The sequence below is a fragment of the Cyprinus carpio genome, chromosome B6 (assembly GCF_018340385.1).
Source record: "Cyprinus carpio isolate SPL01 chromosome B6, ASM1834038v1, whole genome shotgun sequence".
Classification (NCBI taxonomy): domain Eukaryota; kingdom Metazoa; phylum Chordata; class Actinopteri; order Cypriniformes; family Cyprinidae; genus Cyprinus; species Cyprinus carpio.
This window is the reverse complement of record NC_056602.1, coordinates 11,130,937-11,147,386: the sequence shown is the minus strand read 5'-3', so window position 1 is coordinate 11,147,386 and position 16,450 is coordinate 11,130,937. Positions and strand designations below refer to the sequence as shown.

The 16,450-nt window shown below is 39.9% G+C and overlaps 1 protein-coding gene across 6 annotated transcripts in view; it reads left to right on the top strand.

Moving 5' to 3' along the window:
• The window catches only part of rhbdl3 (rhomboid, veinlet-like 3 (Drosophila)), a 74,208-nt gene extending 58,057 nt beyond the window's left edge, over positions 1 to 16,151 (top strand). For all 6 annotated transcript variants that reach the window (XM_042725706.1, XM_042725709.1, XM_042725711.1 and 3 more), the window contains 3 exons: positions 11,100 to 11,200; positions 13,219 to 13,279; positions 14,218 to 16,151. In XM_042725706.1, the coding sequence (XP_042581640.1) occupies positions 11,100 to 11,200; positions 13,219 to 13,279; positions 14,218 to 14,489 (434 nt within the window). In that variant the 3' untranslated portion in view covers positions 14,490 to 16,151. The remainder of the gene's footprint in view (positions 1 to 11,099; positions 11,201 to 13,218; positions 13,280 to 14,217) is intronic.
• Positions 16,152 to 16,450: the final 299 nt, after the last annotated feature.

The following is a 16,450-nucleotide window of genomic DNA, read 5'->3' as shown; positions in this document are numbered from 1 at the left end:
CAGCTTCAAAATCCTCAGTACTCATTTTGCTGGACCTGTCTGCTGCTTTTGACACTGTTAATCACCAGATTCTCCTGTCCACCCTCAGAAAGATGGGCATCTCTGGAACTGCACTCCAGTGGCTTAACTCCTACCTGTCTGATAGATCCTTCATGGTGTCTTGGAGGGGTGAAGTTTCTAAGTCACAACAACTTGCTACTGGGGTTCCTCAAGGCTCAGTACTTGGACCGCTTCTCTTCTCCATCTACATGACGTCATTAGGATCTGTCATTCAGAAGCATGGCTTTTCCTATCACTGCTATGCTGATCACACTCAACTCTACTTCTCATTCCAACCAGATGACCCGACGGTAGTTGCTCGCATTTCAGCCTGTCTGAGTGACATTTCTAGCTGGATGAATGACCATCACCTTCAGCTCAACCTTACTAAGACTGAACTGCTGGTGGTTCCAGCTAACCCATCGTTTCATCACAACTTCTCTATACAGCTGGGTTCGTCAACTATAACTCCTTCCAGGACAGCCAGAAACCTAGCAGTTGTGATGGATCATCAGTTAAGCTTCACAGACCATATTGCTACAACGACCCGGTCCTGTAGATTTGCCTTATTCAACATTAGGAAGATTAGACCCTTCCTGTCAGAGCAATCCACCCAACTTCTTGTCCAAGCTCTTGTTCTCTCCAGACTTGACTATTGCAATGCTCTCCTGGCGGGCCTTCCTGCATGTACTATCAAGCCTCTGCAACTGATCCAGAATGCAGCAGCGAGGGTTGTCTTCAATGAGCCGAAAACAGCCCATGTTACTCCTCTCCTCATCAGGTTACACTGGCTACCAGTAGCCGCTCGCATCAAATTCAAGGTACTGATGCTTGCCTACAAAACGACCACTGGCACGGCGCCAACTTACCTAAACTCACTAGTTCAATCTTATGCACACTCCAGAAGTTTGCGCTCTGCAAGTGAACGACGCCTTGTGTTGCCATCCCAAAGAGGTTCAAAATCACTCTCACGGACTTTTTCCTGGACGGCTCCCAGCTGGTGGAATGACCTTCCGATCTCAATTCGAACAGCTGAGTCTTTACTCATAAAAAAAAAAACATCTAAAGACTCATCTTTTTCGCCAGCACTTAACTAACTAATATTAGTACTTACCTTTTTTTTCTTTTTCTCTTCTATCATACGGCAAAAAAAAAAAAAAAAAAAAAAAAAAAAAACCCTGGCTACATGTTCTGTACTAGACTAACTGAGACTTGTCATAGCACTTGTATACCGTTGTTGTTTTCTCGTTGATCTGATTGTTTCTACTGTTCTCATTTGTAAGTCGCTTTAAAAAAAAGCAAATTATAAATTAAAAAAACAAAAACATAAAACGCTCGGTAAGGCAGGTAAACTGGCAATACTTCACAGTGAAGTAACATGCTGACTCATGGTAAATAGTCCCAAACAGGAAATGACTGTAGAAGCAGAGGGAGCGGTGAACAGTCAATACTCAGGTGAGAGCTCCCTCTGAGGGAGGGGGATTCTGTAATGCCACGCCAGCAGAGGGAGCTCTCACCTGAGTATTGACTGTTCACCGCTCCCTCTGCTTCTACAGTCAATACTCAGGTGAGAGCTCCCTCAGCTGGCGTGGCGTTACAGAATCCCCCTCCCTATGAGTGCCTCCTGGCACTCGGCGTGGACGTCCCCGTGGTCGTGGCACTGGTCGATCGGGTCTGGCTCGATGGAAGTCCTCCGTGAGAGACGGATCCAGAATGTCACTGGTGGCTACCCATGACCTCTCCTCAGGTCCATAGCCCTCCCAGTCCACCAAATATTGGAGCTGACCCCCTCTCCTTCTAGAGTCCAGTAACTCCTTGACTTTGTAGGCCGGCGCTCCATCAATGTCTTCAATGTCATCAATGTCTTGAGCCTCATGATTGGGGTCAGCATCCGGGTGGACCGGTTTCAGCAGCGAGACATGGAAGGAGGGAGAGATACGGTAATTAGCAGGAAGCTCTAATTGGTACGTGACTTCATTGATTCTTCATAGAATTTTAAAGGGCCAACATACCTTGGGCTGAGCTTCCTGCTTGGTAGCCGCAACTTGAGATCCCGTGTAGAGAGCCAGACCTGTTGTCCTGGTTGGTAGGGAGGGTGTGGCTGACGTCGCTTGTTAGCCTGGAGTTCCTGTACTCTTACAGCTCATTGGAGGCGGACGTGAGCACTGCCCCACACCCTCTCGCTACGATGAATCCAGTCATCCACAGCGGGGACTGATGATGGTTCGCCAGACCACGGGAACATAGGGGGTTGGTATCCGAGGACGCACTGGAAAGGGGTCAGACCTGTTGACGAATGAGTCAATGAGTTCTGTGCATACTCTGCCCATGGGAGGAATTCTGACCATCGATGCTGCTCTCTGCTGCAATAGGACCGTAAGTATCTGCCTAGTTCCTGATTTAATCTTTCCACCTGACCATTGGCTTGTGGATGATAACCAGAGGTGAGACTGACGTTGATATCCAGCTGTTTGCAGAATGCTCTCCATACTTGGGATGTGAACTGGGTGCCTCTGTCACTGACAATATCCTCCGGGATTCCATAGTTCCTGAACACGTGGTGGAACATAGCCTGTGCAGTCTCCATGGCTGTGGGGAGTCCTTTCAAGGGGAACAACCGGCAGGACTTGGAGAACCGGTCTATGATAACTAGGATTGTCGTGAAACCATGGGACAGCGGTAAGTCTGTAACAAAGTCTATTGAGAGGTGAGACCAGGGACGTTGTGGAATGGGCAGAGGTTGCAGGAGTCCGGGGGGTAATTCCTTGGGGTTCTTGGATTGAGCACAAACCTGACAGGCTTTGACGTAATTAGTGACGTCCTTGGACATTGAAGGCCACCAGAACGAGTTACATAATAGGTGTAGAGTGCGGGAGAGACCTGGGTGGCCAGAGCTGACTGAGGTGTGGACCCACTGAATGACCCTGGGACGCAGACCTTGTGGAACGTAATGGAGGTTGGGGGGACAGTTGGTAGGAGCTGGATCTTGGATCTGTTCCCGTTGGATCTCCTCCATGATATCCCAAGTAATTGGGGCAATGATTACAGATGGAGGAAGAATGTATTCTGGGGTATTGTTGTCCATGAGAAGATCATACTGCCTGGACAGAGCATCTGCCTTACTGTTCTTACTTCCTGGGCAATAAGTCACTGTGAATTGGAAGCGTGTGAAGAAGAGGGACCATCGAGCTTGGCGTGGGTTGAGTCGTTTTGCACTTTTTTTGATGTACTCCAGGTTTTTGTGATCGGTAATCACCTGGAACGGGTGGACTGCTCCCTCGAGCCAGTGCCTCCATTGCTCTGTCGCTGCTTTCATTGACAGGAGTTCCTTATTCCCCACATCATAGTTTTGCTCAGCTGCCGTTATCTTCCTGAAAAAGAATGCACAAGGATACAGTTTACCCGGTTGACCATGGCGCTGGGAGAGCACGGCTCCAATTCCTGAGTCCAAGACATCTACTTCCACAATGAAGGGTAAGTTAGGGTCAGGGTGCTTGAGGATAGGAGCCGTGGTAAACTTAACTTTTAAGATGTTGAACGCTTGAGTGGCCTCCTCACTCCACCTGAGTTTGGAAGGTTTTCCCTTGAGGAGTGATGTCAGTGGTGATGCAACCATGCTGTAGTTTCTAATGAACCTTCTGTAAAAGTTTAGCAAATCCCAGGAATCTCTGAAGTTCCTTGACGGTGGAAGGTTGGGGCCATTCCGTTACTGCCTTGACCTTGGATGACCCCATCCAGAAACCCTGACGACAAATGTGATAACCCAGGAACGTTGTCTGCTTGACGTGAAACTCACATTTCTCTGCCTTGACGTACAGGTGATTCTTCAGGAGCCGAGTGAGTACGGTCTTGACATGGTTAACGTGTTCTGCTTCAGACTTGGAGTAGATGAGAATGTCATCAATGTAGGCAATTACGTACTGGTTCAGCAAGTCACGGAAGATTTAATTTATGAAGGACTGGAAAACAGCGGGTGCGTTGGCAAGTCCATACGGCATGACCTGATACTCATAGTGCCCTCTATTGGTGAGGAAGGCAGTCTTCCATTCGTCACCCTCTTTGATTCGAATGAGGTTGTATGCACTTCGTAGGTCTAGTTTGGTGTATATCCTTGCTTCACAGAGTTGTTCCAGAGCTGAAGGAACCAATGGCAAAGGGTAGCGGAATTTTATTTTGACATTGTTTAATCCTCGATAATCAATACAGGCCCTGAGTCCTCCGTCCTTTTTTTCCACAAAGAAGAACCCTGCTGCAGCTGGAGAAGTGGAAGGTCGGATGAGTCCGGAACTCAGGGCTTCCTCAACATAATCCTCCATGGCTTGGGATTCGGTTCGAGACAATGGGTAAACACGACTCTTGGGAGGCAAGGCATTGGGGAGTAAATCAATACTACAGTCCCAGGGACGATGAGGTGGTAGTTGTGTTGCCTTAGTTTTGCTAAAGACCTCTGCTAGGTCATCATAACGGGGGAATATTGACAGTTTTGGTACTCGTGGGACTTTAAATACTAGTGATATAGCAAGGCTGGGGAACTGACGAGAAACAGTGACTTTCACAAAAGGCTGACAACTTGGTCAACTCACCCTGATGCCAGGACAGGACGGGGTCGTGAACGGACAGCTATGGGAATCCTAGGATGACTTCATGCTTAGGGTCTGTAACGACGAGGCTGAGGCAGTATGAGAATCCATTTGCAGGAGTTTATTAAGGGAAGATCTTACAATCAGAGTCGTGAAACCAGGCAAAGTGTCAGTACCGTAATGGCAGTCCAATCTTTCAACATGCACAGGGGTAATCCAATAGGCAGAGATGAGTAGGCAGGCAAACAGGTCAAACACAAACATCAGTCCAATCATGCAGTAAATCCAATGGGGCAATCCAAGAGACGTGAACGAGGAAACAGGCAGAAACGTAAACAAACAGGCAGTCAGAATAATCACAAGGAAAACGCTCGGTAAGGCAGGTAAACGGGCAATACTTCGCAGTGAAGTAACATGCTGACTCATGTTAAATAGTCCCAAACAGGAAATGACTGTAGAAGCAGAGGGAGCGGTGAACAGTCAATACTCAGGTGAGAGCTCCCTCTGCTGGCGTGGCGTTACAGGAACCGTTTTTTTTTTTTTTTTTTTTTACTGTTCTCTGAGATCTACGGAGCCCCGCACATGACATGCAAGAAAAAATAGATTAATTGTGCACACGATTTACTAATTCATTCCCTCAGTGTACTAAAACGTGCACATGATTACTATTTCGTTCACTCAATTTGCTAATTCGTTCCCTCGATTTGCTAAATCGTGCGCACAATTTACTATTTCGTTCTCTCGATTTATAAATCGTGTGCATGATTTAGCAAATTGAGGGAACGAATTAGTAAATCGTGTGCACAATTTATAAATCGAGTGAATGTAATAGTAAATCGTGCGCACGATTTAGCCTACTATTTTTTCCTGCATGCCATGTGCGGGGCTCCGTAGAGATCCACTTAGAATGTTATCAAGAATTTTACATCAGATCAAATTCCCCTCATCAGATTGCTCTGTTTGAATAGGCATGGAGGATTGTAGACTCGGAAGTAAATGCCCAGTGCTATGATTGGGTAACAGTTGTGTATGTTTGACAGCCTACGTCCTTCACAGATGGACACTGCTGTGATTTAGGTTAAAACCGCATAAATACTCATATCAAAAGATCTGTTTAACAGAAAAATCAATAGTGATCACGTAATAAAAACAGTTACTCAAACTTGTGTGTTGCAACATAACTGTCGGCTCTAATATAGTTGACACATCATCGTCTTTTAGTTTCAATCTTTCTGAAAATCCCCCGTCTGAATTGTACCTTGTTTGTAAACGAATCCGGGGTAAAATGAAGTGAACAAAATTTCTTACTGACGCGGTCTGGAACTTCATTAAAAATAAAGTTCATCCACTCTTCCCTAATATTGGGATCAGAAGGAAGTCAATGCAAAGACTATTTTTTTTTCACAACTTTGCACTGAACAGCATCTTATTGTCTTCGGAGCCATCATTATTGTTTGGTTTCTGCATAAACCTGCACATTTGCCTCTCTTGTAAACACTACATGCGCAAATCTTGGGCAGAACTAAACGGGCAGTGATGAAGAAGCAGGCGTTTATCTTCTTCTGCTTATCCACACTGCATCATAGAGTAGATCCCCTGATATCATCCTAGGGTTCTTTGAGACTTTCTGAAGCATCTTGTGCTCTGCTCTTGAGGTGAGTTTGGTGAAGTGGTCCAGCCTGGACAGATTACCAGTGGTCTGAAACCTTCTCCATTTGTAGGTTATTTCAGATACAATGGAATAGAGGATTTAAAGAAGTTAGAAGTGGCTACAAGGGTGCTTCTCAAATGGAAGAGCACATCCATTTTGGGCTGCATATCTAGGCTGCCACGTCATCAAGCTTTATCAAAGGATGTCTCAGTTTGAAGTATCCTTAGAAGACAGTCTGCATTTCATGTCCTTTATTTAGCCTGTTTTGAAGGATGCATCTGGTGCATCCTTCAAGTCCTTCAATCGCTGACAATCCTTTGCATAGATTCTAATTCATGAAAAAATTATTTGCTGAAAATAAATCAAGACTGATCTTGTTCAATTTCATTATCATATGTAAGAAATATGTTTTTTGAGATGAACGCAATGTTTTCTTTTGTGTTGTAAATGAATCACATAATGCTAAACTATGCGTTAGTAAAGCACTGGGAGACCACAGACCGTTATCATTACCTGTACCGCATTAATACAGTAAGTTAAGATAAATAAAGTGTTCTTCAAATTATAATCTTAATATTATTTTCGTTCTGTAACCAGGGAGGCAGAAACATATATGGCCATGCACACTTACTAGACCATCTCATTCTAGCGTTTGATGCTTAGAAGCACTCTAGTCTTGAAGCATCAGAAGGACTGGTCTAGGAAGGACACATCTTCAATAGAATACAGAAATACCCTTCATCCCTTTCCAGAATCCTTATACTCAACAGCCTTCATTCAAGGGTTCAGGCAGCTCTTTTGATCAACATGACAGTTATGACTTAACCAGACTAGTTTATTGAGGTCACATTTATCTCTATTGTTCTATTAATTTGCCCTTCTACAAATTGCTGTTAATTCATCAGTTTTGGGCATTAGATTTAGTGCAAACTTTTTCTACACATATTTAACCCTATCATTAAAAAAATGTATATTTCAATAGTCATCAATTATATAAATTTTATACATTGTCATTGGTGAAATGTCAATTTGGATTTGATGTGGTAATCCATCCGCTATAATTTTATGTCATTTACTTGTGAAACAAATGAAGCTGAAATTCTAAAAACTCATAAAATCAAGTCAAAATCCTGGAAATTATTCAAATGAGTCAACGGAAGGAAGCAAACATGTTGGTATAACATAATGATTATATAATTATTTCCATGTCCAGCCATGTGCTTTCAGACTTGTGAAGATTAACAAATGGAAAGCTGCTTAAACACTACAAACACTCTGAGCTTTTCCAACATTAAAAAACCTCACACAACAGTCTGCAACCCCTGCTGAGAGAAACAGAGAGGTAAAAACACAAACAAAATGGAGAATGCAAGAAAATAGAGATGAAGAGGCATGAGGAGTGAAAATGAGAATGATGCAGAGCAAAGGAGATAAGAAAGGAGGGGGGAAGGTCAACTGCATTTTTCATCAGCCGTGGGCTTTGATTTGAAGTGGAAATGTCATTTCATTCTCCCTGATGACATTAGCAGCTAATATCAGTGTGTGTGTGTGTGTGTGTGTGTGTGTGTGTGTGTGTGTGTGTGTGTGTGTGTACTCCTGGAGAATCAGCAGCAGATGTCATGAGGGGGCAGTTTAACCCCAGCCCTCACTTTACTGCAGCCCAGACCCAGAACTGGGAAATTAGTCATACATTTTTGGAATATTTTGGACTGTTTGTAGAGCTTACAGCATATATAAACCAGTTTGGTTATGCAAGTTTAACAATTTTATTTACTGCAATACTTTGTCAAAAACCTTTGAGAATTACAGTACATAGCCAGAGGACTTTCCTGGTCTGATCTTTTGCCCTAAACTGAGTGGAGTTTGAGAGGAAAAGCTTGATAAATGAAAGGACGAAGTGTATTTAAACCTCCCGCTTTTACAAAGAGAAAAGACTGAACCAAGCTAACTGAGTGTAAAGAGCGCAATATCTATATATATATACAGCTTTGAAGCCTAAAATAAAATAATTCCACAACAAAAGTGTGTTTATTAAGTAAAACCATGTGGGGAGCATGACCCATGAATATTTAGATTTATGGTTATTATATATTTACATTCCTACATTATTACATTAGATTACATTTGTTTCTCCCCAATCATACAAACCTGATTCCAAAAAAGCTGGGACACTGTACAAATTGTGAATAAAAACAGACTGCAATGATGTGGAAGCTTCAAATTTCAATATTTTATTCAGAATACAACATAGATGACATATCAAATGTTTAAACGGAAAAAAAAGTATCATTTTAAGGGAAAAATAAGTTGATTTTAAATTTCATGGCATCAACACATCTCAAAAAAGTTGGGACAAGGCCATGTTTACCACTGTGTGGCATCCCCTCTTCTTTTTATAACAGTCTGGGGACTGAGGAGAAGTTGCTCAAGTTTAGGAATAGGAATGTTGTCCCATTCTTGTCTAATACAGGCTTCTAGTTGCTCAACTGTCTTAGGTCTTCTTTGTCGCATCTTCCTCTTTATTATACACAAAAATTATTCTATAATTGAAAGATCTGGACTGCAGGCCGGCCATTTCAGTACCCGGATCCTTCTTCTACACAGCCATGATGATGTAATCGATGCAGTATGTGGTCTGGCATTGTCATGTTGGAAAATGCAAGGTCTTCCCTGAAAGAGACGACGTCTGGATGGGAGCATATGTTGTTCTAGAACTTGGATATACCTTTCAGCATTGATGGTGCCATTCCAGATGTGTAAGCTGCCCTATGCCACACGCACTCATGCAACCCCATACCATCAGACATGCAGGCTTCTGAACTGAGCGCTGATAACAACTTGGGTTGTCCTTGTCCTCTTTAGTCCGGATGACATGGCGTCCCAAAAAGAACTTCAAATTTTAATTCGTCTGACCACAGAACAGTTTTCCACTTTGCCACAGTCCATTTTAAATGAGCCTTGGCCCAGAGAAAACACCTGAGCTTCTGGATCATGTTTAGATATGGCTTCTTTTTTGACCTATAGAGTTTTAGCCGGCAACGGCGAATGGCACGGTGGATTATGTTCACCGACAATGTTTTCTGGAAGTATTCCTGAGCCCATGTTGTGATTTCCATTACAGTAGCATTCCTGTATGTGATGCAGTGCCGTCTAAGGGCCGAAGATCACGGGCATCCAGTATGGTTTTCCGGCCTTGACCTTTACACACAGAGATTGTTCCAGATTTTCTAAATCTTTGGATAATATTATACACTGTAGATGATGATAACTTCAAACTCTTTGCAATTTTTCTCTGAGAAACTCCTTTCTGATATTGCTCCACTATTTTTCGCCGCAGAATTGGGGGAATTGTTGATCCTCTGCCCATCTTGACTTCTAAAAGACACTGCCACTCTGAGAGGCTCTTTTTATACCCAATCATGTTGCCAGTTGACCTAATAAGTTGCAAATTGGTCCTCCAGCTGTTCCTTATATGTACATTTAACTTTTCCGGCCTCTTATTGCTACCTGTCGTAGCTCTCATGAAATCCAAAATGAGCCAATATTTGGCATGACATTTCAAAATGTCTCACTTTCAACATTTGATATGTAATCTATATTCTATTGTGAATAAAATATAAGTTTATGAGATTTGTAAATTATTCCATTCCTTTTTTACTCACAATTTGTACAGTGTCCCAACTTTTTTGGAATCGGGTTTGTAAATAGTTGGTACATTTTCTTTTTTAGTGAATTATATTTTTAATATCTGATGGTCCTTCTGCACATTTAAATTCCTTCATTAGCACATGGATATCCTATTAGAACTTTGAAAGGTTGTAGCGATATACAGTATGCATTGCAGATACAGAAACATGAAAAGGCCAGTTAAAGATGAAATAACCCATGAGGTGTCACTAAGTCTAATCCCTCTACTATTTCAAATTCATCAACAGTGGTGTGCAGGTCTGATCACAATGTGTGTATTCCCTGTGTGAATGTGGATGTACATAATTACATCTTTACAAGGCACTGCCATTCTCTGCATAGAGAAACTTGATATAGTAATTAGAGGTTTTGTGTTTGTTTTCATCTCCACATAAAGACGTTACACTTTTTACACTTGTTCACTTGATATTGCTGTTTTCTTTAGTAGTATCCAAATAGCATGATCAAAATGGGTTTCACCAGATACAGAACTTTCTTGTTTTTGCGTGTGTGTGTGTGTGTGTGTTTACCTTGCATTATCCCACAAAATATACATATGGTGCATTGTGCAACCTGCATTTTTTTATTTAATAATTGTACATAATAAAAAAATAAATAAATATTTTTCTTAATATATTCTATGTAAATATTAAGTGAGTACATATATTGTACAATACTGTACATATTTTTAAATTAATTCTTTAACTGGATTTTGATAATCTTGCAGATATGTCATGAGAATCAGCAGGAAGCTATCATAAAGTCCCAAGTGTCATGTTTCAGTTCGTTTGGATTTTATTAAAACACCCACATTAAAGAATAGTTAAAATTTTAATACAATTTTGTATTTTTCGTAGCCATTCCAGCCCCATTATTTTCTTTCTTCTGGGAAACACAAAAGGAGATCTTGGACAGAATGTCTCATGAACTTACGATAGCTTTTAAGTCATTGTTCACTGATACTCTTTCCATTTGCCAATTTTTCAATCTCATTTGCCATCATTAGTTCAAATGTTATTTGGTCAGTGGTTAACAGTGGTTTTGTTTCATATGATACTGACTCCAGTTTATAAGAAAATATTGGTGATGCCTGAACATAAGTTTGTGTCATGGTGATGTTTGTCTTCATTGCCTTCCTGCAGGTTCATTGGCAGTGTCAGTGACAGACATGACAGCACCTGTGGTCGGTTCATCAGGCGGAGTCTACGCTCTGGTCTCCGCCCACCTCGCCAACGTTGTCATGGTAATCAAAAAATGTCTATGTTTTCTTATTATGGCAGTTTGAGCAGTTGTGAAAATGTTTTGCTCTAGAAAATGAATATTGTTCAGCATCAGTTTTTGATAATGCTAAGAGATATCAAATAAGCCATTAATCACAGTGGTGACACTAAGTGGTACTGTATGTGTAGTATATAGACTTCAATCTTAATTCAGCTCCTGTTTAAAATCTCTTTTGAAAAATATCAGGATGCCCTTGACTCAGACTGTCAGGATAAATGATGAGTGTGAAGTTCAGCCTGATGTCTCTTGTCACTAAAAATGGCTCAAAATCAAGCAGTTAACCCTCTCTGTTGTGTATGTGCGTGATTCATCTTTTTCCACCTTTATTTCAGATACAGATTATCAGATAACTGAAAGATTGTAAGGTTCGCCTTTTATTCATGCATATGATATTGAGCATGTTTACATGCACACCAGTAAACTGATAACTCACAAATATCTGCTTATTAAAATAACCAGCTTTCCCCATTTACATGCACATCAGTAACCAGGGGCCTGTTTCATAAAACAAATTTACTAAATAAGCCAGGCTTTTTTCAGTTAGTCTGACTTATTTTGAACCAAATCAAGTGACAAGAAGTCAGACTGACTGAAATAAAGCTGGCTTATTTGGTAAACTTGTTTTATGAAACTGCCCCCTGACATTGCAAGTAAGCTGCATTTACCTGATTTAATTAACAAACCAGGTTATTTCCCTGTAGTGACTTCAAAATACAATCATTTGTGTATCTGACTGTATTCCATACATTGTCAGTTGTGATGTTAAATAAAGCTTTCAACATGTCTTAGGGAAACTTACAGCTCATACAGTATATTATCCTCTCATGGAGTTAAAAATGCAGCATTTATAGGCCTATATTTCCTTCTTTACTGCAAAACATTTGCTCTGTCTAGATGCACTTAAATCTGCACTAATGATGTGTTCCTGTCACGTATCACACATGCGCACTTTAATAAGCCGACAGAAAGCGTTTTATTGTGTTTACATGCCGTGCAAAATCAGGGTAAGAGGCAAAAACCACCTGTGTCAACCAGTTTATGCTAATGCCGTTTATGACCTGACTCCGATAAAAGAAAACAGGTTACCACGTTTACATGACCATGTTCGTTTTCCACTTATTAAGCATAATCTGCTTAAGAACGTGCATGTAAACACACAGGTTGTGTTTGTTTTGATCTCTGTATTAAGACTTTATTCTTTTTATAGTTGTTCACTTCTTGTTGTTGTTTTCTTCAGTAGTATCAAATAACATGCTCAGAACCCATGACTAAGTTTCCCCAGAAACATATTTTAGTTTTTTGTCTCAGTCAATACAGAATCAACTTACAGTACATTGTATAACCTACATACATTTGATATAATAATACAATACAATAATTGTCTATTTTGTAGCTCCTCCTCCTCTGTCATTGACCAATCAACGACATACATGCTATTGCCCGAAGCTTTGACCTTCTCTCTAAATGAATGGCGGTGTTTTGTACTGCATAATGACCTGGACAGAGTCATTAAATATTAACACCGGGACTGTCCACAGTCTCTCAAGTCAGATCATGAACCCTCCTGTACTTGCTCAGCATTTCAGATAGAACTTTTAGTGTCAGCACTGGTACATGGTATGGACTCAGATTACACATAGGCTGTCTACAACAAAAACTGAACTCTCATTAGGTCAAATCAAATCTGATTTATTATGTATAATACATGCAAAACTGCAAGACTAACCTTGAATTAGCTGATGAATCACAGGTGCTAATGCTGCTCCCTTTGCCAGCTGTGATAGTCATAGGATCACTGAAAATGGCAGAACAAATATGCATCTCAGTCTGAAGCAACCTTGATAAAATGTGGTTCCAAAACCAATTCCCTGGAACAACACCTGAAGAGTATAAGAACAAAGTTGAATATTGAAGTGTTTTCTCTCTTAACTATAAATTTTCCTGTAATTTCTCCTAATTTGATGTTTCTCTCCCTCACAGAACTGGTCAGGAATGAAGTGTCAGTTCAAACTCTTTCGCATGGCAATGGCTCTGGTGTGCAGTATGTAATCTGTTTTTATGTTATTCATGCTAAAATAGTCTTTAATTTGTGAGACTATTAGTCTGTGTTTGAAATATTGAATGATCATGATATTCTAGGGGATTGACAATATATCTATACCATATTGGTTACCAGCTGATTTTAGAGATTTCTTTTTGTTTTTTAATTTTTCATTTATTTGTGCATTCTCATTTTCTTAATCTTTCAAAAATAACAGATATGATGTTGTAAATGTCAAAAATGTATTTTATATTGCAATTATAATTATATATAATTAATTTTATTTTTAGAATCTATTAAAACTGAATTTTAATATAGTTGTCAGGGGTTGTAGTGCACATGCACAACACAGAATAAATTATAGATACTTTACTTAGCCAGGAGAATGAACACCACAAACTGCACAAAATCACAGACAACAATGAACAGAAAGAAATGAGGGCTTTAATACACAGAGGGAATAATCATTGGAACAGGGAACAGGTGTGAAGTTCAAAAAGAAGCCTTTGGAATATTGGAACAACATGAACACTAGAACAAAACTAATATAGAACATACTCATGATAATAGGCCAGTTCTTCCGAAACTAGGAGGATATGTACAGAATTGTTCTAATCAATGAAAGGCCATTAATAATGTTTTTTTCCCTCAACTGATTTGCACACAACATAAGTTGGTTCACAAGATAAGATGATGAGCTGAATGCTACTCACTTTATCTTTACCTATAAACAATTATAGTTACCAAATACCTGCAAAAGTTTCTACAATGACGCAGATAACTTTTGCATCCACTGTCAGTAAAAAAATATAAACATAAAAATATAAACAAAAGCAAAACATAAAAAATGACTTAGTTTTCTGCATTTAAGATTGGCTGTCTTTTTAAATGAAATGTGTAATATATGTAAACCTTCACATTGCTTTCTGTATCTTCAGTGAGTGTGGAGTTTGGTCGTGCCGTCTGGCTTCGATTCTATCCCCCAGCCTTCCCACCATGCCCTAATCCCAGCTTTGTGGCCCATCTGGGGGGTGTGGCAGTGGGCCTCACCCTTGGTGTTGTGGTTCTTCAGAACTATGAACAGCGTTTGCAGGAACAGTCCTTGTTCTGGATCTTCTTCAGTGTCTACACACTCTTTATCCTCTGTGGAATCTTCTGGAACATTTTTGCTTACAGTCTCTTGGACGTCAAGTTACCCCCACCTCCATGAAGCCCAGAGTGTGTATGCGAAATGACAGGCAACATCATTTAACAGTTGTAAAGGTCATGAATGAGAAACAAATGCTAAGTACCTTACTGCAGTCCTCCTGCAATTTTGCAGTTTGTGTTAGTGCCTAAACCATGCCAAGTCATCAAAGCAGCTAAAACAGCAGATTCCGATTTTTCAGCAATGGTGAATGTAAATTTGCAGGAGAAGCTCAAAGGTTGATGCTTTTTAAAGCTACATACTTTGTGCCAGCCATCGAGGGCTATCAGCGATAGCACAAGTATTCATTTCAAAATAAAACTTGGGTTTAGTAGCTGCTGCTGGCTATTCAAGGTGCCAGGTAAAATCATTTTCGGTTGTTGAAGGAATGAATATATTCCTTTAAAGCACAGAATCCGAGGTTGCATGAGCAAAGAGAAATATCAGTATTTGATGGGGACATTTTAGTAAATGTTCTATATTTTTGTTAACATCTAAATATAAGTACATGAGGTAGTGTGAGAGCACTGTTACAGCTCATTGTGTGTGAAGGACCTTTTTTTGAAAGATATTTAAGAGTAACCGAAGTAGCAAGGAAACAGCTAGATTAATCTCTCTATCTGTGTTATTTTCTGATAAATGTTTCAATGTTAAAAGGTCAGTTTCCCTTACCATTCTCAGTGGCGGTGTGCGACAGGATTTCCCATTTTTTAAAATGTAAATTAATATTAATCTAATTAATAATGGATTCTATTATATTTTATTTCTGATAGTCATGTTCCCATACAACAGGAGATTTCTCCCTTATATATAAATGGTTAGTAATTAACTTGATAATTAATGACAATATAAAATCATTCTGATTGGAGTTTGGACTTTCATTTGTGGGTTTGAAAGTCTGTAACCTGTGGATTTAAGCACAGCCTTCATGACATACTAAAATAATACTGAAAGCTAAATAACTTGAAATTGTTACCTAATTTATGCCAAAGGAAGTCAAATTAATAAATTTTTTCTCCCTTTTTCTCAGCTACATTGAATTATCTGAATATTCATTCTGTCGATTTACTAGTCAGTGGAGCATTCACACTGAGACACTGGTATTCGTTTAGTAATTGAAACTCCTCTGACAGATCAACACTGTTCATTTTTTTTGTTGCTATCAAGAAATGTGACTTGCAGTACCACAAATTGCACACTTGATTAGATTTATTGAATCATATTTGTTTGTATATTTAAATCATGTGTTAGGGGAATGGACAGCACGACCATGGAGTAATTAGAACTCAATTTCAAATCATTGATCAACTGAATAATAACAAAAAACAAACAAGTAATTTACTACTATACATGTTACAGATAACTAAATTGATCTGTTCTGCTGTTGAATATATAATATGTATTGCAGTAGTTTTTGAATGAATTGTGATTGTGTGACATCTACTGTACCTCAAATATTGTAAGTGGTCTGTGTTATGAAGTTTATTTTTGTTGGTGCTGTAATTTTGGACAGGTTGCTGTCTGTGCCTCTAGTAACTGGTTAGCTCCTCTCAGTTCTCTGCACAGTCATTCTTTACAGCAAAACTGATCCTGGTACAGCTTTTGTGTGTACTCTTGAGTATCTTCTGTCTGTAGTGTGTGTGTGTGTGTGTGTGTGTGTGTGTGTGTGTGTGTGTGTGTGTGTGTGTTCCAGTATTTCAGTCCCAGCACTTTTGTCACTGTGTGTGTGTGTGTGTGTGTTGCCACTGATTCTCAAACTAACAGGAAAAGAGGAAACTCTAAATAAAATCCTCAACTTGACAACTGAAAATTATTGAATCCAGTACTTCAGTCCCAGTTTATACTCTGTTTATACTTTCTACAACTGGATCTGCTTTAACAGTGTATTTAAGCTACTTTTGAAGTGCCAGTATACTTTTTGTTTTGCATTGTGATGATTGTACTGTATCAAAATGTAATGCTGAGATGTAAGTAACCTGGGATTG